General features: G+C 42.9%; 2 protein-coding genes across 17 annotated transcripts in view; one reads left to right on the forward strand and one right to left on the reverse strand.

Moving 5' to 3' along the window:
* The window catches only part of acaca (acetyl-CoA carboxylase alpha), a 34621-nt gene extending 27688 nt beyond the window's left edge, over positions 1–6933 (forward strand). For all 16 annotated transcript variants that reach the window (XM_030437661.1, XM_030437656.1, XM_030437658.1 and 13 more), the window contains 9 exons: positions 156–252; positions 354–450; positions 545–680; positions 759–936; positions 1020–1132; positions 1761–1915; positions 3172–3342; positions 4938–5074; positions 5204–6933. In XM_030437661.1, the coding sequence (XP_030293521.1) occupies positions 156–252; positions 354–450; positions 545–680; positions 759–936; positions 1020–1132; positions 1761–1915; positions 3172–3342; positions 4938–5074; positions 5204–5330 (1211 nt within the window). In that variant the 3' untranslated portion in view covers positions 5331–6933. The remainder of the gene's footprint in view (positions 1–155; positions 253–353; positions 451–544; positions 681–758; positions 937–1019; positions 1133–1760; positions 1916–3171; positions 3343–4937; positions 5075–5203) is intronic.
* Positions 6934–18391: 11458 nt separating this feature from the next.
* Positions 18392–23156, reverse strand: LOC115593634 (LIM/homeobox protein Lhx1-like). Its single transcript, XM_030437216.1, has 5 exons — positions 22374–23156; positions 21563–21783; positions 20943–21217; positions 20014–20170; positions 18392–19791 (listed from the first exon to the last, which is right to left on the reverse strand). The coding sequence occupies exons 1-5, from the start codon at positions 22541–22543 to the stop codon at positions 19406–19408; spliced, it is 1209 nt and encodes a 402-aa protein (XP_030293076.1). The 5' UTR covers positions 22544–23156; the 3' UTR covers positions 18392–19405.
* Between the last annotated feature and the right edge of the window lie 866 nt (positions 23157–24022).

The following is a 24022-nucleotide window of genomic DNA, read 5'->3' on the forward strand; positions in this document are numbered from 1 at the left end:
GGAAAAAATACACAACCTCGGACTGCAAGAGGAATAAAACCAGGGATTTTGAAGCACCGTGGAAAGAATGAACCCAATTTTCTCTTCTGTTACCCTGTCTTTTTTTTTGTTGCACTCTCTGTCACACCAGTCACGCTTCCTCTCTGTATATACAGCTCCAAAGGGTTCCTGGCAGAGTGGCTTCTTCGACCATGGCTCCTTCATGGAGATCATGCAGCCTTGGGCACAGAGTGTGGTGGTAGGCAGAGCCAGGTAAGTCCAGACGACACACTGCCAATAATGAATTTCTTCGCGCCGTGTATGTAGTCACAGTCATTTTGTAGATGTCATTGCTGAATGGCCTCTCTCCGCAGACTGGGGGGTATACCTACTGGGGTTGTTGCCGTGGAAACCAGGTCGGTGGAGCTGTCAATCCCGGCCGATCCAGCCAATTTGGACTCGGAGGCGAAGGTAAGGGGTTCGCTCGATATATTTACTTCGACCGCCTTGGGCATTTCCAGATATCCAGCCACCGATGCTGATTTTTTTCAAATCGTATATTTAGATCATCCAGCAGGCGGGACAGGTGTGGTTCCCAGATTCTGCATTCAAAACAGCTCAGGCTATCAAGGACCTGAACAGAGAGGGCCTTCCTCTCATCGTGTTTGCCAACTGGAGAGGCTTTTCTGGAGGAATGAAAGGTACGTCTCCGTCCCTGCTCATCGGTCAATCTGTGTTTTGAAGACGTTCAGTATGTCATATGAAATTCTGCTTCTTAGATATGTACGACCAGGTGCTGAAGTTTGGGGCCTACATCGTGGACGGGCTGAGGGAGTACAGGCAGCCGGTGTTGGTTTACATCCCCCCGCAGGCTGAGTTAAGAGGAGGATCCTGGGTGGTCATAGATCCCACCATCAACCCTCGTCACATGGAGATGTACGCTGATAAAGACAGCCGGTGAGTTGGACGAAAAAAAAAGGACTGATCAAGCATCATCGTCATCGATAAGAACGTAATTGTTCACTTTAAACGTTCTCCAGAGGTGGAGTGTTGGAGCCTGAGGGAACCGTGGAGATCAAGTTTAGGAGGAAGGACCTGGTGAAAACCATGAGAAGAGTAGATCCAGTCTACACAAGCCTGGCTGAAAGATTGGGTGAGTCCTCCATTTCGATTCTAATCATAGCTCTTTACGGCTGTCTTCGTCCCCTTCGGCCTTGTCCTCATTTTCGTAAGCAGCGATAGATCAGGTGGGAGCATGTGCACTTTCACTGTCGTTCTTTATTTGGTGTTGATTGTATCATCTTCAGCGCTCTCCCCGGGGAGACGTGTCAATCACAGCCTGCTCAGATCAATCACAGGCTCTCCTGTCTTCCCCGTGCAGCCTATTGATTTTCCTTCAGGCTCAGAGCAACTCTGGTCCAATGCTGTGTGTGTGCTGGGCGAACTGGTGCAAAGGAGGGGGGGTTACTGGGGAGGGTCTCAGAGTTTACAGATTGGAATTGACAGAAATCATTCTTTGGTAACAGCAGCCAGGGGTTTGGGGGAGCTGTGAAACAAAAATGCTGTTAGCGGGCGTTAACTCACAGCTACATGCTCATGTAGAACCTGATGTGATGGTAATTGGACAATAAGTGACAGCCAACTTTGTAGCTCTCACGCATTAACTTTGATAACCAGTATTTTCCTTTTCCTGATAGTGTTGATGCCGATTTCTTCCTCAGTTTTCAGCAAATTATTTTACAGCTTGTTTTTTTTATGATTTTGTTTTGAAAATCCAACAGGAACCCCAGAGCTGAGCCCCCCTGATCGCAAAGAGCTGGAAACCAAACTAAAGGAGCGTGAGGAGTTCCTCCTGCCGATCTACCACCAGGTGGCCGTGCAGTTCGCTGACCTCCACGACACCCCAGGTCGCATGCAAGAGAAGGGCGTTATAACGGTGAGCACTTTTTAAAATGCTTTCCTGCTGCAGTTTGAGCGCGCGGTATGTGAATAACCTCGAAAAAGCCCAAAGGGGACTATCGGTCTAGCTGCTGCCGCACCTGCCTGGTGAATAATGTTTGGTCTCACCGGGCTGTGAGACTCGTCCTCATAATTATCTTCTGATGACCCTGGTCAATCACCTTAGAAAGCGCAGAGCAGCCTCGGGCAGGCCCCATCTCATCCTCTGCACCTTCCCAGTCCCATCTTTCAGGCACAAGGATACACACACTCACTCACATGGCCAGAGGGGTCGTTGGCAGATGGATGGCGGGCAGGGTGTTTTGTACACACAGTAGAGCTGCTTGATTGTGGCAAAAATCATCATCACGATTATTTTTTTGGTCAACATTGAGATCACCATTGTTTAAAATTGAAATCTTTCCTTGAATTTGAAATATAATTACCCTGAACAAAAGTGTCTGTATTATGCCCTTTGTATTTGGTATATAAATGTGAGAAAGTAATGCTGAAATGCGACTCTCTCACTCTCTCTTGTCCTTTTTGGCCCCTCTAAGCACTGGTACCATACCTTAGCAGCATGGATAAAGTAGTTTTGTGCAAACGCCAGCTCGCTCGACAGCAGTGAGCTGAACTAAACATTACCCGCCTGACTGAGAGCGAGATTTGGCTTTTAGGAAGGGATGTGCGCCACTTTAAAAAGCAAAATGAGAAATTTTAACTTAAAATCTGATCACTGCCCTGCCCTAACAGTGTCACTTACTAACTGTACTAGACTGCATGTTTGTCCTGTATACATCAATAGAGAAATCTGTGATGGACCATCATGAAATGACATCCTCAGATCTTCAGAATAACACAGTTCTATCATGTAACACACATTTATCTGCTTTATTAGCATTAGAGTTTTATTCTTTTTTTTTTTAATCCACAACAAAATAAAAAGATTACCAGGTCTAAGTCAGGTTTATGAAAAATCCAGTTGAAAAATGAATGTGGTAATGACAGTTTGACATCCTGGAAGTCATTTTATGAACATATAATAAGCTTTTGAGACAAATACAGTATAATAAACAGCTGTTTGTAAAATCCAAAGCCAAATTTACTGCACAGACCTGTTTTTTATTTCCTTAATGAGTTCTAGTGTGAACCATGTATGGCTTGAGGCAATTCATAAATTGAAATGCAATCCCTCACATGGTGACATTTACAATATAAAACCTTATTTTTCCTTTCGTCTTTTGCCTTTCCCAGGACATCCTTGAATGGCAAACGTCCCGTCAGTTCTTTTACTGGCGTCTGCGGCGTCTGCTGCTGGAGGAGACGGTGAAGAGGAAGATCCAGGCGGCCAACAGCGAGCTGACGGACGGTCAGGTCCAGGCAATGCTGCGCCGCTGGTTCGTGGAGGCCGAGGGGGCCGTCAAGGTAAAAACCCTCCTAATGACGAGGCTTTGTTCTCTAGTCAAAAAATGCAGAAATCCATAATTACAATCTCATAAGCTCCGTTTGATAAGTGGATGTTTAAAATGAGGGACTTTAATGACTCTGAACTGTAATCTCACTTATCTATTTAAAGCACCATACCTGGATGATGATTCTGTTGATGATGATACATTTTAATTAGCTTGCACAGATTTTAAACATGTACTTAAAAAATCTAAATATAATGTCATTGACTGCTTTACCTCAGTTATTGTCAGGTAGTGATTCTCAGTACAACTTTCATTCAACTGTTCAGTTTGTGGTTCTTAGTCATTTTTAAGGGGGAAACATGATCATACACAGTAATTGCTCCAAACATCTTGCGCTATTAAATCAAAGAGCCTAATGTGGGCAAAAGAAGAATACAGAACACCACCGTATGCGTGGTATTAGCCTTTTTTTAATAATTTCCTAGACAGGTTCACAGCAACACAAATATCTGGAAAGAAGCTTTTTTTTTTTACCCTCTGCCTTAAAAATCTGTTTCACGCTACAACGGTATACCGTGATAATGTTCTCAAACTTGTCATTTTTTGCTGATTAATTTTCAGATTTCACTATCTACTCATACAGTCATCATAGCCAGTCTTTTGGAATGAATGATTACGCGTCTTTGACAGATTGCATCAGTACTAAATTATCTGGGGGAGCGGGGGAGGGGATTCTCAGGTTTAGTTCTTTTTAGTGTCGACATCCAAGTAAACACCTTCTTGGCCCCCCGGGAATGATTACAGAGGTTCTGTCTTTTTTTTTTATCCTGAAACTCCTATTCCTTCCCCACAAGGTGCACCAGATAAAGAAGCGGTAAGCGTTCCTCCTAAATCATCATGATTTAATACAGATGGACAGATAAACCGGTAGTTAATGAAAATAAACATTCCTCAGAGATACATAAACGCTGCTCCTTCCGGCCCAGTCTCCGGCTCTGAGGACCGGCCCGCGGGGGTGACATGAGCCTGCCCGTCGTTTGAGATCTCCTAAGAAGTGGCCTTCTTGTTAGCTCATATATTATCCCAATCAGGACTGGCTGTCTTAAGCCACAATTAATCACAGCCCTGGCACGTGCAGATAGGAGAGCAACACGCTGTTTCTTAATTAAAAGCAAACAGATTAAAAATGATTAATAAGGGCATTAAATGTTCTTGCGGACCTCAAGCAGGACTGTTCATAAAAAAGGCAAGAGCCCATTAAACCCCTCGGCCCCCAAATCTTTGCTAAGCCCTCCAGCCTGGCTTTGTTTAAGATCAGAGATGCCAGCACTCATGAATACTAATTTTCCTGTCGGGTCCAGTCAACAAGACATCCGACCCACATTCTGTCGGTCCATTTCTTTTTTTTTTTCTTGTTGATATTTATTTTATGATTCATGATATTTTATTTATGTTATCCCTTCAGATGTTAAGTTTTTGAATTTTTTTTAATTTCCCAGTTACATTTATTTCACACCATTCCACCATAAGAAAATGTGTTTCCTAAGCTTTATTTACCCATAAATATTGTATGTTTCATCTTCTCACCCCCACCCTCTCATTATGCAGGCCTATCTGTGGGATAACAATGAAGAGGTGGTGGCATGGTTGGAGAGGCAACTCGCCGAAGAAGAGGGCGCGAGGTCCGTCATCGACGAGAACATCAAGTACATCCGCCGAGATCACATCCTAAAGCAGATACGCAGGTGACAAATTTAAACAATGCGAGTTCAACAAATTGTCACCCGTCATTACCCACAACAACAAACATAAGAGAGAAATCTGGCTCACGGCGTTCCCGTTTTTTTTTTTTTTTCTCCCCACTTCATTCCCAGCCTCGTCCAAGCCAATCCAGAGGTTGCCATGGATTCCATCGTGCACATGACCCAGCACATCTCCGCCACGCAGAGGACCGAGGTGGTGCGTATCCTGTCCACTATGGAGACGTCAGCCTCCTCCTAGTCGGGAGCGCGGCCTCTCCCTCCCCGCCTGGCTGAAGGCGCACAGCCCAGGCTGCAAACCACAGCCAAAAGGAGCCTGGCTTAGCCCCACCTGCTCCTGGCTGGAATCTGAGGCTAGAGGAGCCAACGCGAGGGCCCGCGGCAGCTGCCAGGTTACTGATGAATCGTTGGCTATGATTCTCACTATGAGTTTAGATGACTGACATCGATTCTAACAAATTGTAAATTGTCTTACATGTGTGCTCGTGTGTAGAAAAATCCATGTATTTTGTATTCAAGTGCAATTGAGAAATGACTTAAAAAAGAAATATCTAGTGACTAAAATATAACATGTCTGGAGTTTACACAGAAGTGGATGTTTAATTCCATGATAATCAGCGGCCTCCGGTTGAACTTGAGTGTGAACGACATTCGAGTTTTAATGTTGTCGTTTTTGAAAATGCACCTTGGTTTGTGACATATGCTTGTTAAGGTCGGCAAGTGTTTTGATGACCAACGCGACAATGACAATGCGTTGCTGGGGGCATCAACAAGAAAAGGGGGTTTTAAACTACCCAAGTAGGGAGCACTTAGTTACTGAACAAAGACGGGGGAACACTATAACAGATTTGGACAGGAGAGCCCAGCAGGGAGCGGGGACAAGGTCCCTTTTAGACCCCGACTGTTTCACAGTTACCCTGCAGTGAGCAATGGGCAGCTCGCCTCTCAACAAAACCCACAGCTGTCCCTTCTGTTCGCGCTCACACAGCACACACATGCTGCTTCAGACGCACTTTACTGCTTACTGTTGCCTCACATTGCAACCCAGAACCAAACCCGCACGTTTTTTTAACTGTTGGGTCTTCCATACAAACATACACAGAGTGATACACGCAGTACTACGCACATGATGAGAGAGCGAGGTTTAAATGAGAGTCGATAATGGTACTACACACAGAGTGGAACATGGTGTGCTTGTTAAAGAAAAAAAGTGTTTTCTCTTTTTTTTTTTCCTGACAACTTATTGTGTTTGCTTGAACCAATCATGGCGAGTCGAGGGGGTTTTTATGATTTTTTTTTTTTTTAACTAAAGAAATATTTTTGAATTTACAACAATTCGATCGTCTGTGAGAGAACAAAGGCTACTGTTCACTGGACTTAACGAGTTAGATGTCTAATTTTAACTGTAATCCACATTAACTGTTATATTTAAAGTTTGTTCTTGTACCTACTTGTATATGTATATCAAATGTTACTTATTTTTACTATTAATTTTTTTCCGAGAACAGTTTGAATTACTTCTTCACTTGAGTTTGTTACCGATAGACATGCGAGTCGAGACAACTGTATCATAAAAGAACAGAGAACATGATAATAGGAAAACGGCACCGTGATGTTGAATGCAGTCCTGTAGCTCATTGTGTCATACTCTGCAGAACAACGGCGACATTAGCGACGTGAAAACGCTTCCTTGTTCCGTGCTGTGCCTTTTATGTGCCTGTTTCGAACACGTAGTTCAGTTGCTTTATAAGTAACTGCTTGTTTTCTACGCGAGGATGGAGAAGAATTTACAGTTATGATCTCTAATATGTGTCTGCAAATTTAATAAAGATTACCAAACTTCGCTTGAAGTGTGTTCTTAAAAAAACTTTATAAAATCTCCATTTTTGGGGGTTGGGGGTGGTTTTCGCAGAACTTTGCAAGAATTTGCCGTAATTTAATTTGTCAGTTATTCTGATAGATCGATGATCCTCGGGACAGATAACAACATCACTGGAAGCCTCATTAATTTCGGCAGTAAGAACAAAGTCCATTCCTCCGGAGAGACATTTTCTGATTACTCGAAAATGATAGTCTTCCCATTCCTCAATCCACAGATGATTAAAGTGGCATTTTCTTCCTGGCTTTTAAACTTCAACAGTATTAAGGAGGATGAAGCAGATCAAACAAATATTGAGGGATCTATCTCACCCCCCCCCCTCCTTTTTTTTTATTTTTTTTATTTTCTCTAATTCTTTCATATCATTCCCTCGGCTCCATCAACTCCTTTTTCCATCCTACCAACAAATATGTAAGACAAATTGAGTTGCATGCATCCCAATACCCACCACAATTATAGGAGGCCCAATAAGAAAATGAGTCATTTGGCGGTATAATTGGAAATGTGCCTTGCTTGGTCTCTCCGGTCTCCCAGAGGGTTTTTGCTCATTTGTGGTGGCATGCGAGGGCTGGCTAATTCTTCTGTTAATCACTGACAAACTGCAGAATCAGGTTCATTCTCGACCACGGGAGTGGAAGGAGCAAGACTGTTCGGTTGAACTCGCAGGAAAATGGCTTAATTGCTGGCGTTTCTCTACGTACAAATGTAGATTTATAAAAAGATGCGCGAAGCTGCCGCAACATCTTTCGTCGATCGAAAGAAAATCCCCACTTTTAAAAGGTTGCGATGCACGAACGGAGCTGGCGTTTTTCAGAATTCGGATGGTTTTACTTTCTGATTTCCGACCTTTTTCCGACTGCTGGTTTCAGGCGGGGCTGTGACAAAAACAGAGCAGGGCACGGCAAGAAATATTAATGGAAGGAAGAGGGGGAAAAAAAAAGAAGGAGAAAATCAGTGTCTGCGATGAGATTGAAATGGAGGCATTAAGATAGCGCGGAGGGGAGACTCAATCATGCATCTGAGGCAACCATAATTCCACATTCACGCGTCTCAATGACTTGACAGCACTTGAGAGACAATGCCTGTGACCCAGTTGCAGGATTCCAATTAGCAGGGTGTATGCAACAGTTGAGATGAAAAGGGAACAGGGTCTTTACAGAGCCCCAGGGCTGTCTGATTACTGCCTGAAAACAAGAGTCTTTTGCCCATGACAAAGAGTAGAGTGACACAGAGGGAGCGCCAGGCCCCAGCTGTTCTCCTTCTCTCCGGGCTGAGGATTCTGAAGAGCTCATCTCATCTCCGCCTGCCTGCCTGCCTGCCTGCATGCCTTTTTTAGATTTCAACCATATTGGAAAATGTATCGCAGGCCAGTCACACTAAGACGCTTTAGACGTGTCTCATGAGTTGAGAAACTGTATCGACTGGGCGTGTTGCGTAGAAACAAGATGATCTCCGGGTCTTACGCCTGCATGGAGGATGCTTCACGTGCATGATGGCTGATGTCAAAATAAAGCTAAGACTGTACATTATACTGTCAGAAGTAAAAAAAGAAGTACACATTTCCATTTTCCTTATTTACATTGAATTATTTTGAAATGCGTCACTCAGTGCATTTTCCACTGGTGATACTGTAAAGCCTGTACCAAAGTGAAGCCTACTTTAAATGCACGGTATGTAACGGGGGCCTCAAAGCAAGAACAAAACACAAATAGTGTGAGATCACTGGAGTCACTGTCCTCACTGAGCTAGACAACCAGGACTGCGGACGGATCTATCTATCTACGTGACTCAGGCAGAAGTCTTTTTTAACATTTTTATCAAGGCACGTTCACTGACCTCCTTCCTCGCTCTGTGACTCGCATCCTGAAGTTATGGCGACCAAAAAAAAATGCACTGTTGATCCAATGCATGGATGTCTTTGGGTTTGAAGATTGTTGGAACTGTAAAGTTCGTGTAAGTCAACAAAATGCATATCAAAGGTTATTTCAATGCAGAAATGTTACGGATTATATGTGCTGCTGCTCTTTTTTTTTAGGGTTAGGGTTAGGGTTAAATTGAGTATTTTACAAAAGCAATACTTATACTATACCTTCAAATAATTGAAGTGCATCGATTTTGAACACATAGAGCGCACACCTCCGCCAAGGCCCAACAGTCCCCATCCCTAGAATCCAGTATCATACCTCCATGTAACTCAATAACCCTGTGTCATTCTAAATTTAAAACCACCCACAACTGTCTGACCATTATTTAAAACCAGATCCTTAAAAAGAAAAATGGAAAACAACTCACTCACAGCCTAAAAACCTAATGATCTTATATCATGAATAAAGTAAGCAGATGAAGCGAAAGGTAACGTGTTATAAAGCAGCCCATTTCCATTTAAATTAGCACCTCCAATGCTGTGCAGCAGTATAGTTTAGTCAAACAGTACATGAGTCTAGCTGGGTTCGAGCTGAACCTCCAGCGGGACGTAAAACACCGCTGTCACACTGCTGGCTTTGTTTGCTTATAGCTTTTATGATGGCGGCGAATTCCCCCGCGCATTCCAAGGCTTTCAGGATTTATAATGTTTGATAGACTTAAATAATGAAGGGGAATTTCTGAAAAGAGAAAAAAAAAAAAAAAAAAGGCAATTCCCCATCTATACATCACAAATTAAAACTAAATGATGTATCGTATCTGCGATGCGGGGAGGACCCCGGCCTGCAGAGTTATAGTCGGGCGGGCAGTGAATCTCTCCAGGGGCTCGGGGAAGGCAGCCTGTCAGCCAGCTGCATGAGGGGCTTAATCTTCAATCTGCGTTGGAACAAAACGTGCCACGAGGGTCAAAGATTACAACACCCTGTGATCATCGCCTCATAATGCATACATTCTCATTCTGTCAGAGCTCGGTAAACACTGGCCGGCTAACTGAACGCCGGGAAGACGAGAGAGGACGGGCTAATTCACAGGCAGGAGGAGAGGGAACGAAGACAGAAGACTTAAATTAAGAGTTCATGACGGACAAATTCTTATAAGGTGTCGCAGTCTTGACTCGACTCACATACACAGTTTTTATTTTGACAATAATAAGATCCAGCTGCCCCCATGTCTGTTTTTCCATCCTCAGGAGGAAATCAATATCACGCTGTAGCTGAGCTCACAATAAGCAGGCTGATGTTCGTTCTCATGCACGCGACAGTCGATTTGTCACTGATATCACCGTAATATAAGAGAAACATAGCTTGGCTGATGAGAACAATAATATGCAGAAAAGCCCTTTATAGCTGTGCAGTGCAGACCAGGTGAAGTCGCTCCCCGTAACCATGCAGCCCACCCTCACCCCCACCCACAACCCCCCCCCCCCCCCCCCCCCCTCGCCCCTCTCCCTCCTTCATCCCCGTCCCAACATTAACATTCATGGAGCCACTGGAGTGTGGCGAGCCGAGTACATCGAGCCGGCGACGAGATGCGGGGATGGAGGGCGAGGGGGAGGGTGGGAGGATGGGGCGCCCACCCCTCCTACACCCCCACCCCGCCTGATAAGGGCTGGTGGAAGAAAGCGGAGGGGTGGGGTGGGGTGTGGTGGTGAAGGTTGCCCAGTATGGGATTGTGGGAAAGGTCAGCAACCAAGGTGCTGCGTCTTTGGCCATATATCACAATTATTACTGTAGGTCATTGACTGGCATGGAAATTATGGGATCAGTGACAGGTTCACGTGGCATGCTGGAGGAGCGGGCAAGGCCGAGCAAGCGAGGAGTCACAGTCGACCTCCACCACACCTCAGTGAAAGTAGTTTTCAACCCCGCTCACAGTTTGAACTTGAGGTACCCCGTCAGCTACAGCTGTACTCGCTGTCAATTAACAAACTAGCATGCTAACCTGAGATGGTAAGCGTGGAAAACAACATCCTAAACATGAACACGCTGGCAAAGTCATTGTTCGCTTGTTAGCATACTGATATCTGATGCAGGATTGACCAAGTGTGTTATGTTACAAAATGAAATTGACACAGGTTTTTTCCATTGCTCTCAAACATACAGCTACGAGCAAGGGCAACAAAGGCTGGACAAATAAAGATAAATAACAAGAATAAAGAATGGTAATGTCTGTAAACCATTTAGCTCAAGGCACCGGCCTCATAGAGATGCTAGCTATGGCTACTGTGTCCTTTTTAAAGGTGCAAGATGTCGGCAGAATTTCGGTGAAAACTAAACTTAACATTATCAACGGAATTCAAAGAAACAACAGTGTTCATTTCATGTCCAAGACCTCTCCTGTCCCCAGCTGCCCAGTCACAGTCCTGATCGGTCCCGCTGTAAATCACCTCCATACCGTAGCCATCAGGCTGTGTCCAGTCCCAGTCTGGCGCCCATCCGTGTTCACTGGGTGGCAGCCGAGCCCAGTTGAGCTAAGCCCTGTTGCCTGCGCTGACTCCCCCTTACATCCAAGGTTGCGATCCAGACCGACTCCCAACAGCTAATAGGGCTACTTAGCTCCATGGCTATCTGTGCTACTTGCTAACGGCAGCTAGTTGCTACATCCAAAGATAGCTAAGGCAAAGTAGTGAGCAGCTGTTAGCAGTGATGCTGCCCCTTGTAATTCTGGAGCTGCCTTTGAATTCTGACCACTTCTTACAAGTCTCACACCTTTTAGCATTCTTTGATTGTGCATGTTCTTTTGCATTGGGTGGGTAACGCTGTTCCATTTTCTGTCCTGTTGAAGGTCTGTCTAACTCATCTGTAGTCATTTCCTTGTATATGAAGGATATAACACATTTCTGCTTGTGGTTATCTTGACATACAACACACAAATGCAAACAGTGTGTGCTCTTGTGTGCACGTGTGCTGCTGTGGTGCAAAAAAAAAAAAAAAATCTGTTTGTTTTAAATCTTTTCCATGTAGCTCGTCAGGATAAGAAGAACTGATTAGTCGAACCGATGGCTTCAAGTCTTAGCCTGCGCTGAGGACCGTGCAGTATGCAGCACACACGTGCACGTTGCCCTCATCGTAAGTTAAAGCATGCACAGAGTTGCTGACTAAAAGAGTTTAGCTGAATGCAAACATCGGTCCAGCAGTGGCCCACTTTGAGGGGTGCGCCGCATTAAAATGCATGCATTACAGGCATATCAGTGGAGCGTGGAAAGCCAACTCCCTATGGAAATGTTTGGTTTACTGCTCCTCACAGGGCCCGTGGTCAGGCTTATTTGTGACCAGTGTCCTCTGCCTGTGAAGGACAAAGGCAGCCAACCAGGGAAATCACCGCGCTTGACAACATAGCATGGAGCAGTATCATCTGACAGCACCGCTTTCCGACATTTGAATCAGACTGATAAAGATGTCTATAAGTTCCCGAGAAGCTTCCCTCACCTCCAGGAGTGGCAGGGAGCAAGAGTTGCTGCCGAAACGCTGTAGGGAGATCTACATTTTAAGCGGATGTCCTTTTAATGAAGCTCTTATAGGCGTTCAGATTTCCATCAAGCCACTGGAGCAAATGTTATTCCCTACACTTGCTGCTTACAGCCAAATAAACTGAAGTATATAGACACTTAAAAAAAAAAAAAAAGGCAGCTCTCGTGTGCTTCACTCGATCAAACGCTGGATCAAACCCAAGGTATATTTTTCTCAAACGCATAGGAGGTGTAGAATTGGCAGACGCAGACTAACCGTCGCCAGCGAGCCCACCCCCCCCCCCGTCCCCAGCTCCTCCACCCGGGTCGTCCACCCCATTACACACACATATGCACACAATACATTTTGCAGAGCGGAGTTTTTTCATACCCGAGCATTACGCGCTTGATTGCAAATGAGAGTAGCTGTGTCTGTGTCTTGTCTTTGTCTCCGGGGTTCCTATAAACCCCGATTGCAACGGACAGTGTGCTGTGATGGAATTCCGGCGTTGTGTCAGAACCGACGGGGGAACCAAATACCTCTTCACGCCTCCCTTTTACGGCGCGATATTTCCAGAGGCATGACGGTCTTTGGGTCCCTTTGACAACATCTTTTGGCAGGATCAAGATCGTAAAGGGTTAATTTCACATACTGGTAGCGATAAAAATCTCAATAGTTATCATCAGGTTTACCCTGGGCAACATTCGGGAGTATGAATCCAAGCCTTGTCAGGGTGGATCGCAGAATAACTGAGAACGTGTCAAATATAAAACACATTATACTGTCATCACACTCTAAAAAAAAAAAAAAAAGTGAACAGCAAGTGAAAGGCTGATTAAAATCTTAATGAGCGTAGCTTCCTCGGCCTTTGTTGAGCGAACGGCTTGTCAATATCCGTAACATGCTGAAATCTTCTAAGCACTTGGCCTCCCTGATTAAGCGCTGCAGGAAAAGAAAAGTAGGTGGGGAACACTCACAATTCTGTCCTCTTCAACTTTAATCAAAAGTACACTGACGTGCCGCAGCCCCCTCCCTCTCTTTTCATAATAATGGGCCGCTAAAAATTCAGGAGGCAGGCTCCACATCAATCACTCGCCAGATTTGAGTCCAATGCAATAAATATGTAAATGAGGGAGAAGCCAATGTCTCGTAGCTTTGAGATCAGCGCGAGGAGGGGAAAGAGAAAAAAAAAAAGGGAAAAACTGTATTAATTGCCCATGGCCAGAGGAATCCTATTACTGTGGGCATTGATTATAAAATTGTATGTGTGAATGATTTTCATGCAGAAAGTGGACTTACCAAGCCGTGAGCAAGAAAAAAAAAAAAAAAAAAAATGAAAATGAAGAAAAAGTCAAATTAGCCGATTTGGGCCAGATTGTTGCGAGCGACTACGAGGAAACAGCAGCGACACAAAGGCCAAATCTAAGTTCAAATGAGGTTTGGATTGGGAAAATGAAAAGGATTTCTTTGTCAGATTACAATAAAATGATTATTGCAGTCGTAACATTTGTCATACTGTAATGTTTTAATGGTATTTACCTCAAGTGGTGCTTTTCACAGGTTTTAAATTGGCCTTGGAGCAGGTTTTTAGGGTGTCCTCTGAGAATTCGGGGGCGCAGGATATCGTTCTTTTTCTTTTTTTTCTTTCACCCAATGCGAAGTCCATTAGTGAGGTGCCCTAATGGACTCTCTTCTGTAAGATAGCTGACATTTTTCCACACTATTATAATCATAATGTAGGACCATTTGGGCCAAACCAAAGCGATTGAGCACAAATGACGTTTAAACCTGACAGTAAACAACAAAGATTTTTCTTTCTTCTCTTCCGGAAATGATCCAACAAACTGAGATGAGTCGACGTAAGAACAGCCTTTTGTTTTTTTTTGTTTTTTTTATGAAGAACCATCGAGAGACAGCCACCTTAGGAGTCCGGCTGGTGGTGGTCGGCTGATTGACGCCGGATTGGCTGATTTTTTTGTCCCTTCTGCCTCTTCTTGATCGGTCAAAATCCCATATCTGGCTAACTAATATGTAAAAAAAATACAAAATATAACAGGAAATAGTTGAATAGGTCGTGCAGATCTCTTCCTCAGAGGACGTATAACCATCACCGGGCATTGGTCCATCCAATAGTGAACACCATAATGACTGTCAGCTACATTTAAATCGATTTGCTGGCTTTTCGTGTTTGACTTGCAAATCTCCCCCCTTAATCGGGGCATTTTGCTCAGATAAACAAGGATTAGTTTGATTAACAGCATAACATTACCCCCAAAACATTCAAACACTGTAGGCTTTAGACACAAGCGTTAATTACCAGAAACACGTCACAGTGTGAAACATTAAACATGTATTATTTGTATGTGTGTAAATAGTTTATTTTGAGAGATGTAGCCATTGTTGTACGTGCTAATCTCTGGCGTCCATCAGCATCATTTGACTAACATGTTTGATATCATTGCATGTAATGTATTCCATCACTCGTTTGACTATTTCTGGCATTTTTTCTCGTTGTACGTGCACCTTTCACTTGTCGCTTATGTGGACACCTAAGGATTTTCTTCAGTGAAAACGACAATAACTTAAAAACAGAAGATAAAAAACTGTGTCTACAGAACAAAGATGAATGGCACTTTATCCAACCGTGCATTAACCACCAGGGCTTAGTTGCTGGTTGATTTAAATAAAAATAGTCATGATATGCGGTGAAGGTAACTGAGATTTTAGCTGTGTACAGTAAATCAAACTTTTCTCACTGTTACTTGAAAGAAAAAAAAAAAACTGACGGTAACATTTTTCTGCAATGCTGCCTTAAATCTCACGACTACAGCTCCCATGAGTCTTTGCCATGGGATCTCGAAAACCCCCATGGGAGCTATAGGTATTTAATAATCGCATACATCGTTGTTTGATTATCATATGGCCTAAAAGTATGGGAAGCAGGTACCAAATCAGGAGTTAGAAAGTAAACGGAATACAAGAAAACTAAAAAAAAATCAGCTTTTGATAAACGTCGATGGGACGTATGTGAGATGGCGGCATGCGGACATTAATCCGGGAGCGGGATTGGATTTTTCTAGAGTAAGCGGCATCTGTAGAGGTGCCTCAAGCTTTCTCCCACTGGAAGCTGGACCCTAGAAGCCTGTATCTGACTGAATGATGTCAAGAAATTCCAAATGTATCCCTCAACAATGTGATTTTATTTCCAGAATGATGAATATTTTTCTTGTTGCCAACATTGAAGGCGCTGTAGTCAATACATCTGATCCCAGATACACTGTCCAGCTCAAGCGTGGAAGGTAATCAAGTGCATTTATAAAAAGTACCCAAGTACATTTGTGATGTAATTCTGCTTTACTTGAGTATTTCCATTTTACGCTACACGCTACTCTTCCACACTTCACCACAGAGAGAAATATTTCACCTTTGTTCCTGTATTTGGTTCCTTTTTCGCAGATTAAGATTGATACAAATTACAACTAATATTCGATAAAATGATGATGAATTGAAGTAGTTAAAATTAGCCGCACCTTTACCAGCAACAACATTAGTGATACTTACATATTAATGAGGCATTAATTATAATCCACTGATATATATTATTCTGAAAGGGGCCATTCTAGGATAATGAGTCATTTTGCTTTTACTCTAATTTACTCTGATGCGTAACGTATTCTTTACTTTTTTAATTTTTTAAAATCGGGACTTTTACTTGTTGCGTAATATTTTTACATGGTATTGCTTCTTTAAAAAGATGGGACTATTTCTTCTGTCACTGCTGCCGAAATACTCACTTAGGATTTTATAATAGTCCCCCAAAAAACGAGTCTGAGTGATGCTCACTAAAAAACAAAATTGTCCCAAATACATATATGTATGTATGTTGGAATCATTAAGACCATATGGGATGAATTCCAGGATCACATCTATATTTCCCTGTGGTTGATGGTTTGAGACCCTCCTTGTCCCCCCTCCCCCAAACAGCTCCTCCTCGCCCTGCTCCTTCCTCCGGGCTCCCGCTTCACTGCTCGGCGGTTCGATTATTTTGGTCCGCCCTGCCCTCCTTTTGTAACGCTCTCTCATCTTTTCCCTCGCCTGACTCGAATATTCACCCTGTCATCGACCTCTTCTCTGCCATCAACACTTCAGTTTTTTTTGTGTTTTTTTTTTACAAGATTGACTCGTATCCGAATATGTCCCCTTGCAGCTGCACCTCCTAAAATACCCAGAAAACTTCCTTGGGGCCCTTTTGCATCACCTAAACACACAGAAGCACACACACCCATACAGTATGTTATCTCTCAAATGTCTTTTGCGCTTGTTGTTGTTGTTTTTTTGGTTTTTTTTGTACATTATCGTAAACCAAATTGGAGAAGTCAAAAAGGGAAACGTGAATAAATCCATGTACACAAACAAACATTTGGGTCCGGTGTCATATGCTCTCCGCCTCACAGCGCCCAGCAGACATCAGCCACTTTATAAAGCCGACAGCTCACTAACATCTGCAAAGTGATCTGAAAAGAATGCTGACTGATTGCTCCTTGATTTGAGAGCTCATTGATTGCCAGCTGGATGTTTTCTTTTCTTTTTTTTTTGCCTGGATTAGCCAACGCTGTCAGTTAACGCCACGGTGAGCGGCTCCAGTTCTGTTGACTGTGCTGCAGCAGCAAGACAAGACAGCCAGCTCTTGTTTTTTTTTTTTTACCCCGACAGCCTGCAAACCTCTCCTTGAAAACGCATTTAAAAAGCGATCCGTAACAATAGAAGATATACAAATGTTACGGCGAGAAGTCGTAATTATGTAGGTCGGTTGTGGTTGGTATGTAAAACCTGAGAGAGGCTTCAAAATGCATCTTTTAAAATGACGGGGAGGTGTGAAACAACCAATCAAGGTCGTCTATTTTAAACGACAGCCAGTCGTCACTGTGATGACGTGTAGTAATAACTCCAACATGCGACGTGCCCTGGACACATGGATACAAGGCACATTGTCAAAACTGTTGTATGCAGGCTAGAGGGGGGAAAAAAATCAAAATGAAACTAGGTGTAATTATTATTATTGGTCTGGGGAGTAAATCTGGTGTAAATACGTCCAAGTCGGCATTTATTTATTTAGCTGATTCGACCAAATTCATGATGAGGATGACATACGGAGGGTATTTATGACTCTGGTCTGTAAACATATATCTATATTTGATTCCCATACAGAATCATTTTTGGGTAACACTTCATAACAACCATCATTAATAAATCATATCTTTACAATTAAATCAAACATGAGTTAACAGGTATTTCACTGTTAACAAGCAAATGAAATGCTTTATGAAACTTTTATGAAGCAACTGTAAAGGTTTATCACTTGCATCCGGATGATGTTCGCGAACGAACACAGCACATTCACGGGTGTGTTTGACATCAGCTGCGACTTAACAATAAAGAATTTGCTCGATAGGTGGACTGTGAAGTATTCCATCGTTTAGCACCAGTGAAATAACCATGAACTAATGTTTAGTCGACCAGAAATGTACCATTTATTATAAAATGTGACGTAGTTTTGGTACACGAAAGATCATGTCTACGGATGTATTTGTCCTGTTGGTGATGTTTGTACAGAATCAAAATTGACTGCATGTTTTTTTCCCCCCCAGAGTGATTAAGAAAACAACAATGATCGCTGTGTGTTTTATTATATGGCGAACGGCCGTAAGCACCAGTCATGATGAACTTCACGGAAACAATCAGGTAGATCTCATGAATAAACATTGCTGCTGCTGCTGCTGCTGCTGCTGACAGTGTACGAGAACCATCAGCGCTTCCAATTGGACATTTTGACCCATAAAGACAAAACCAGTTTGTGGGCTTCTCTGGCTGACTGAGCTTCAAATCACTGTTTTTTTTGTGTGTGTGTGTGTGTATTTGTTTTACACCCTCAGATAATTAGAAAAAGGAAGCGAACACTAAAAAAAAAAAAGAAAAAAATGCTGCGTCTCACGACCAAAGGTGCAAAGGTTTTTTTTTTGCAGTGCATTCATTTGGCAAACAGTTTATTAGTGTTTTCTGTGTGTTTTTTTTTTTTTTTTTTTTAATGAGGACATGGTACAAACTAGCACAGTGAAGCGACCACATGAATAGAACAGCTACAAAAAGTTTGGTTTGTTTGCGATATATATACGTGTCCGTCCGTCTGGATCCAGAGGTCTTTGTTTTCTCTTTAATACAATGCTGATAATCCAAAACCCCTGAACACTGGAGCTTTTTTTTTTTTTTTTAAGTAAACAGTCGACTGCGTTCTGTACAGGTGTCCATTATTCTGTAGGTACCGCTGGACTCGTGTCACGTTAAACTCAAAAATCTTCTTTTTTTTTTTACATATAAAATCTTCAGATTTATAAAGATATCCTTTTGAAGGCAAACGTGTCGGCAATAAAATCATAAAAGAAAATCAAAATCAACAAAAAAACAATGTTTCCACAGTCCTGAGAGAGGTTTTTTTTTTTTTTTTTTTTTTGGTCAACTGTATTGAACATGACAATCATAATCTGCTACTGAACCATAAACTCGTGGATGGAGAGGGGGGGCTGCTGCCAAAAATGTGATAAAAATGTCATCGTGCACCTTCGCATCTCCAACATTTTCCGGACAAAGTGTGTCCGGCACGTGGCAGAAAAAGTTTTTTTTTGTTGTTTTTTTTTTTTTTTTGTAAAACGCTGGAAAAAAACACTTGCGGTGGCATATAAATGTGTTTGTTTATTGCTTGATCAATGAGGGCCCCAGCACTGTGAACGTATCAATGAGTCAAACGCACATGGACTATTTAAAACAATCTATTGATTGGCTAGTCAATAAACAATTATACCAACATACAAATATAGAGATTTATAAATAGTTAAATAGAAGCGTAACAGGAGTGTAAGCAAATAAATAGATAGATAAATAAATATATGAATGAATGAATGAATGAATAAATAAATAAATAAATAAATAAATAAATAAGGGACAACAAAAAAAAAAGCATTGATTTGCCTTCAAAATCCAAGTGTGCCTTGTCGTTGGGTGTGAGCTGGATTACCAGACAGTGCCTTCGCTCATTTCTGAGGAGGGTTGTGACAGTTGGTTGGTGTATCCGTTGTCACTGAGGGACACGGTGGTGTAGGGCGTGCCGGGCCCACACATCTCACTGTGCATCGAGCCCGGTATGTGGGGCTCCGGACTGGGTGAGTCCGCCGGGTGGTGGGACACCGTGTCTGAGAAACACTGCATCTCCCCGGGACAGTGGTGCCCCGGGTGGTGGTGGTGGTGGTGGTGTTGGTGGTCTATGACTCCCAATGGGGTGCCAGCGGGGACGGAGGAGGGGACGAAGCCCAGGTCTGCTGGAGTCTGAGCCTGGGACGATGGCGGGCCTTGGAAGTACTCGTAATTCCCTCCCGAGCTGTAGTATTCAGCGGGATAATCTGTGTGTGCATAAACATCTGGATCAGAGCGCAGAAGTCAAAATCCAAACCATGAGAATTATATATTTGTCTGTTCTTGCCCCCTTTTTTTTTTTTTAAGCAAATCAACAGACAAACACTCAACATCAGCCTGAGGAGGTTTTCCTCATCAATAAGCACAATCAACTCTGACTATCAGGGGCAGTCATCAATCCTCCACACCTCCACCACCACACAGCTCACCTCCATAATAAGAGAAGTGGCCGAGCTCCTCCGCCTCCAGCCTCTCCCCCAGCGCTCTCATCCGCCTCTGGCCGCGGAAGAACACGTGTCTCCGGCCGTTCAGAGTGCTCAGCTGCTTCATGCGCCTCTCTTTGGACCTCCGATTCTGGAACCACACCTTCAGGGCAAAAAAAAAAAAAAAAAAATGTTGGCATTGATGAGCAGAATGGATAAACACGAGCAGGAAAATCAGGGGGGCACAAAGGAAGACGCCATCATGCACCTGCGGATGCCTCGCAGGGGGCCAACACAGCATCACTTAACGCAAGGATGAGGTGGGAAATGTCATATTTCGATGTCCTAAAGATTGAATTAGATGAGCTAGAGGCCTAAGAATATTTCTCTATATTTATTTATATTCATCTAGGTGTTTGGGAGTTGGAATACGGATTTCTGTACGTGCGTAAAAAGCTAACGTGAGCTGAGGAATATTCATCCCACTTGAACACAATAGACCGTTTAATGCATTTCAATGTCAAATCCAAAAGGAAATTTCACCGAGGGAGCTTTTTTTTTTTTTTTCTTTTTCTTCTTCTTTTTTTTTTTTTTTTTTTCTAAAAACCGTCCATGAACGTGAGCGCTAAGTGACTCCTGCTTTTAAAGGTTTTAGGAGCGCGGTGGGAGTAAAGATTATGGGAACATGTGGTTTGGAAATCCTAGCTGAACAACAAAAAAAAGGTGATAAAACATTAAGGACAGCATCCTGTAGAAGACCCGAGGGGTTGTCCGAAAATGCCCTCAGCCACAAGTTGCTTTTTTTTTCTTCTTTTTTTTTCTTTTTAAATATCCATAAAAGCCATTTGAGGCGGTTGCGCAGCGCCTCCCTGCTCCCAGACTCTGGACTTGGGGCGCTCGGTGTGAATAACCCGCATTCTCCGTGTAAACCTTACCTGGATGACTCTCATGCTGAGGCCGGTCTCCCGTGACAGCTGCTCCCTGATGTGTCGGGTGGGCTTCGGCGTGGCCGCGAACGCCGCCTTCAGGGTCTCCAGCTGCTTGGCTTTAATGGTGGTCCGAGGCCCGCGTCGCTTCCCGACGGCGCTCTGCTCGTCGTTCTCGTTGCCGCACACGTCCTTATCGGATAAATGTCCCGTTTCCGAGTCCTTGCCGTCGTCCTGCGGGTCCTGGGAGTCCGGAGAAAGACTCGGGTCGCTGCACGTCGTGACTGCCAAGAAAAAAAAAAAAAAAAAACACACGCACGTCAGCACATTACGCGCATTCATTTAGAGGATCTGGGAATCTAAACCACGCCTGGAGAATTTTTTATTTGTATTTTTTTTTTTTAAGTGCATTTATGTCAGAAATAAATTATCAGTTTTATAAATATTACTTTGAGGATACAGGACCAATGTAAATATTAATAAAAAAGCCAATTTGAACTATGGTGTAAAACATATTTTTGTCAGGGAAGGGTTATATGTGTTCTTCTTCTAATAATAATAATAATAATAAATAATAATAATAATAATTATCATAATAATTCTAACAAACACTAAGTGTCAGTGCTCACCTGAGAGGAGGATTGTGTCTTTGCCATTGTTGTTCTGATAGTCCTCCTTGCAGACGAACTTGAACTCGTCCAGGATGTACAGCTCCTCCCCGGTGGACAGCTGCTTGTTGCACATCACGCAGGTGAAACAGTTCAGGTGAAACACTTTGCTCTTGGCCCTGCGGACCAGATCGCTGGGTAAAATCCCCTGAGCGCAGCCGTCACACTTAGTCCCAAACCTCCTGTTAGAAAGGGAGAGAGAGAGAAGAGAGTCAGAGGGGAAGTCTGTGCTGGGTTCAGATCTTTTATTTATTAATTATTTTTATTTCTAGCAGAGGCTAAAGAAATCAGGAGGAGCTACACCAAGTCAATTATTATTATTTGGAGCGTATAGACTTGATTTCTTAATAAAATATCTGTATAACCTCAGCTAAAGTAAAGAATAGTGGCACATAAGTGGATGTAAACAGAATCACAGGTGCAACAAGGGATGGTAGCCTGCAGTTGTTTTATTCTAGCATTGATTCTTTGATATATATATATATATATATATATATATATATATATATATATATATATATATATATATAAAATAAGGTTTCCGCAGCTTTTATATTTAAATTTGATTCTCGAAAAACAAAAAGCACAAATAAAAAAGCAGAAAATGACCAACAGCTCCAAAATCCAAACATTTGTTTTATCCATTTCGTTTTGGAACTCACCTTTAACTGACAAAAGCCATGCATTCTATAAATTCTAAGAAAAATGTAATAAACAACACACATGTCTTTTTTCTTTCTTTTTTTTTTTTTTTTTTTTTTTTCATGCTTACCTAAAGAAGTCATTCTTACAGTACAGCTTCCCCTCTCGAGAGAAACACTTCTCGGTCAGAGTGCATTTGCATTCGCAGCACTGGACACATTTGATGTGCCACGGTCTGTCCAGAACTTTGAGCAGGAACCTATCGAGAATAGGCTTCTCACAACCGGCACAGTGCAGCATCGTCTGGAGTTATTCCCAGCCCCTCGGCGTGTGTGTTGTGTGTGTGTGTGTGTGTGTTTATGGGATAAGATGCTCTGTTTGTTTGTTTCTTCTCCTCCTCCTCCTCCTCCTCGGTTTTTTGTTGGACTCTTTGCTTTGGGTACGATCCAGGAAATCCTTAACGTATCCCCCGAAAAATCAGAAAGAAGAAATCACATCACACCATCCGTGAGGTTCGTGCGCTCCACGGGGGAAACAATCCAACATCTGGACAGAGGGCTCCAAACGGCAGGTGGAGAAACAAAATAAAAAATAAAAGACAGCATTTTTTTTTTCTTTTTTTCTGGAACCAAAATGACAAGAGTGGAAGATCACAGCGGGCCCATCGAGATGATCCGAAGTGCGCGATTTTATGGGTAAGATGCAGGGAAGGGGAGGAACAAAAAAAAAAAAAAAAAAAATAGCCTAACCTTCAGGGAGCTATTACATCAACTCACTGCTGAACGATATATCCTGAGTGGTGTCTAAAGTAGGGGGGGAAAAAATAACCACGAAATGCTATCATGCGCGCTCAGCCTCGTCACTCGCGTCCCATTTCCTCCCCTCCGATGAGCTCTCGGTCTGAGGGAAAGCGTAATGAGCGCGCACCTCTTAAAGCTCAGCCTATTGCCTATTAAGAAAGCCGTGACGTCAGCGCCGGGAGAAAGCCTATGAGCGAGCCTCGTTCATTTTCACTCCACGCAAACACATGGACTTTGGAGTGCCACGTAAAGAAAAGTAGATGCAATACAAAAAAAAAAAAAAAAAAAAAAGGTGAATACAATAACAGTTAAAACAGTTTAAACCTCTGATTTTTCAAAATAAAATACCAGTTTGTGTGCGCATGTCTGGGAAGAGAGGACAGACGCACCGGAACTTTAAATACATTTATTATTCAGCCAGAGATACATCAAGTCAAAATCAGATTGTACTTAAAGATGATTGGAAAATTATATTTGAATTGTAATAATAATATTTCTCACGATACGACAGACTCATCCTGGTATTATTCTGCTTAGAAATAAGAAATAATCAGAAATAACAGAGGAACATCTCAAACCTGACCCAATGTTTTTGTGTTTTTCTTATTTTTCAGTCGACATCTCTCACCAGGAAAGAAAAAAAAAAAAAAAAAAAAAAGAAGCCCGCTGTGGGTCAACGATGATATCACATGAATAAATTATTTCCCGCGTGCTTGTGTGGGAGAATAAGACTTTGCATCAGTGGCAGAAGACAAATCGTCAGCAGGCCTGTCCCCGCAGTATGTGACGCGGGAGGACAGATGAACACGCCGAACACCAGCTTTTTTTCACATAGATTAATGCTGTGCACCGGCATTATTCCTCATTTGGTTTGAAAGGACAAGAATCACTAATGGTTATAATCTGTGGCGATAGGCTGTCTCTTATAGATGCTATCGCACCGTGTTGGCGCGCTGGGGAAGGAGATAGCGCGCTTTCC

The sequence above is a fragment of the Sparus aurata genome, chromosome 13 (assembly GCF_900880675.1).
Source record: "Sparus aurata chromosome 13, fSpaAur1.1, whole genome shotgun sequence".
Lineage (NCBI taxonomy): Eukaryota > Metazoa > Chordata > Actinopteri > Spariformes > Sparidae > Sparus > Sparus aurata.